The sequence below is a fragment of the Notothenia coriiceps genome, unplaced genomic scaffold, assembly GCF_000735185.1.
Source record: "Notothenia coriiceps isolate Sejong01 unplaced genomic scaffold, NC01 NC01_scaffold00004300, whole genome shotgun sequence".
NCBI classification, from domain to species: domain Eukaryota; kingdom Metazoa; phylum Chordata; class Actinopteri; order Perciformes; family Nototheniidae; genus Notothenia; species Notothenia coriiceps.
This window is the reverse complement of record NW_011337001.1, coordinates 220,548-222,103: the sequence shown is the minus strand read 5'-3', so window position 1 is coordinate 222,103 and position 1,556 is coordinate 220,548. Positions and strand designations below refer to the sequence as shown.

The window sequence follows — 1,556 nt, the reverse complement described above, 5'->3', positions numbered from 1 at the left end:
GCGCAGCTTCCAACAGGAGTCATTTGGGGGGGCTCTTGGGAAAAAAAGTTGGGAACCACTGCCTTATGAGATGACTAATGCAGCAATCATATTTAATAACTGAAATGTATCCCTTGTGTTTCTGCCTTGAGAAAATAATAAGTACACAATGTACGTCTCTTTTATTTCTCCCACTTCTCCTCTCTCCTCATGTTCAAACTCTCAGTCGGTGTATGGTTTGGTGGAGGAGGGAACACAGTCTCAGAGCCCCATACACGCTCCCTCACACCACTGCAGGAAGGGCACCAAAGAGGACGTAGAGAAAGAGGTAAAAATGTGTATTTGCGAGAAACTTTAGTTGCTATATAATTTTTACCCCATCATTTAATTTGAAGCATTCCATGGAAAGTTGACAGTCTCTCCACTGCATTTTGCACTCTACTATGTACGTTTGGCAGGAACTGCTACTTTCTCAAAAAAACAAGACAAGCACAAATGCAGCTGGCTCATGGGAAAATAGGTCTTAATAATAAGAAACAGTAGCACTTACATTTCCACTGAGGCTGCCAACCAACTCAAACATGGTCTTTCTCTCTTATTTTATCAATAGAGTTATACCTCCACTGTTATTTTAGAAAATTGTTTACTTTCCGGTTTGTTTGCTGTTCTCGTACAAACTCAGCAAACACTGCCATCTGTCGTGTCCTCTTTCAGATCTTATTCCTGAACACCCAGATTGATCGTCACCGTATGAAGATGTCTAAAGTGGCTGAAAGGTAAACTAAACTCTCACACAAACACTGAACAAGTATGTCTTACCTTGTGAAGGAGACACCATCCTTTTTCATTCAGAGGCTCTCTCTCTATAATCAGACACATTGATGCTGACTTCCCTTTTATTAAATCTGTAGAGCAGTGGTGTATAGAGGAGACTTGTTGTGAGACTTCATCTGTACCTCTGCTGGTTTATCAGTCATGGATACATAAGAAGGGCTTTGCTTCTACAGCGTTTGTGCCGTTGATGTTTGTGTAAGGGTCTGACTAGGGTGGGTTGCAGGGTTTAGTAGGTTCTGCTTTCTCTCCATAGATGTCCTTAGGCGCGTTCACACCGCAGTACTTTTCCCAAAAAGGTTAATCAGAACTTAGTTTATGAGAACTCTTTAGTTCTCATGAACTAAATACAGATCGCGTTCACACCGGAATAAGTCCCTGAGGGAGGATTAGGCAAATGAAGCCGCTGACGTCACTTCTTCTTCTTCTGCTTTGGGTTTACTGGTAGGCCGCAAACAACTTCACGGCGTATACTGCCGCCCGAAGTCCCCGGCCGGAAGTCCCCGGAGTTGGGGACTGGCTTCAGTAGAAGCCGGTCCTTCCGAGGTCCTTCCGAGTCCCTCCGAGTAAATCGCCAGAACGCCGACACCTCCNACCTGCTTCCCTCTTATACTGGGGACAAGCCTCAGTGAATTATTCAAAATAAAGGCTTTCAAATGTTAAATGTGGCTATTTGAAGTCCTTCTTTACAGGTTTCTCACTTAATTTAATAAGTTATAGTTACAAATATTATATTACAAGTGTGC

General features: G+C 43.0%; 1 protein-coding gene across 1 annotated transcript in view; it reads left to right on the top strand.

Annotated features, from left to right (window-relative positions):
• The window catches only part of LOC104942191 (regulator of G-protein signaling 6-like), a 32,820-nt gene that overhangs the window by 23,834 nt on the left and 7,430 nt on the right, over nt 1-1,556 (top strand). Inside the window, exon 9 of the mRNA XM_010767389.1 lies at nt 277-307. Coding sequence (XP_010765691.1) covers nt 277-307 — 31 coding nt within the window. The remainder of the gene's footprint in view (nt 1-276; nt 308-1,556) is intronic.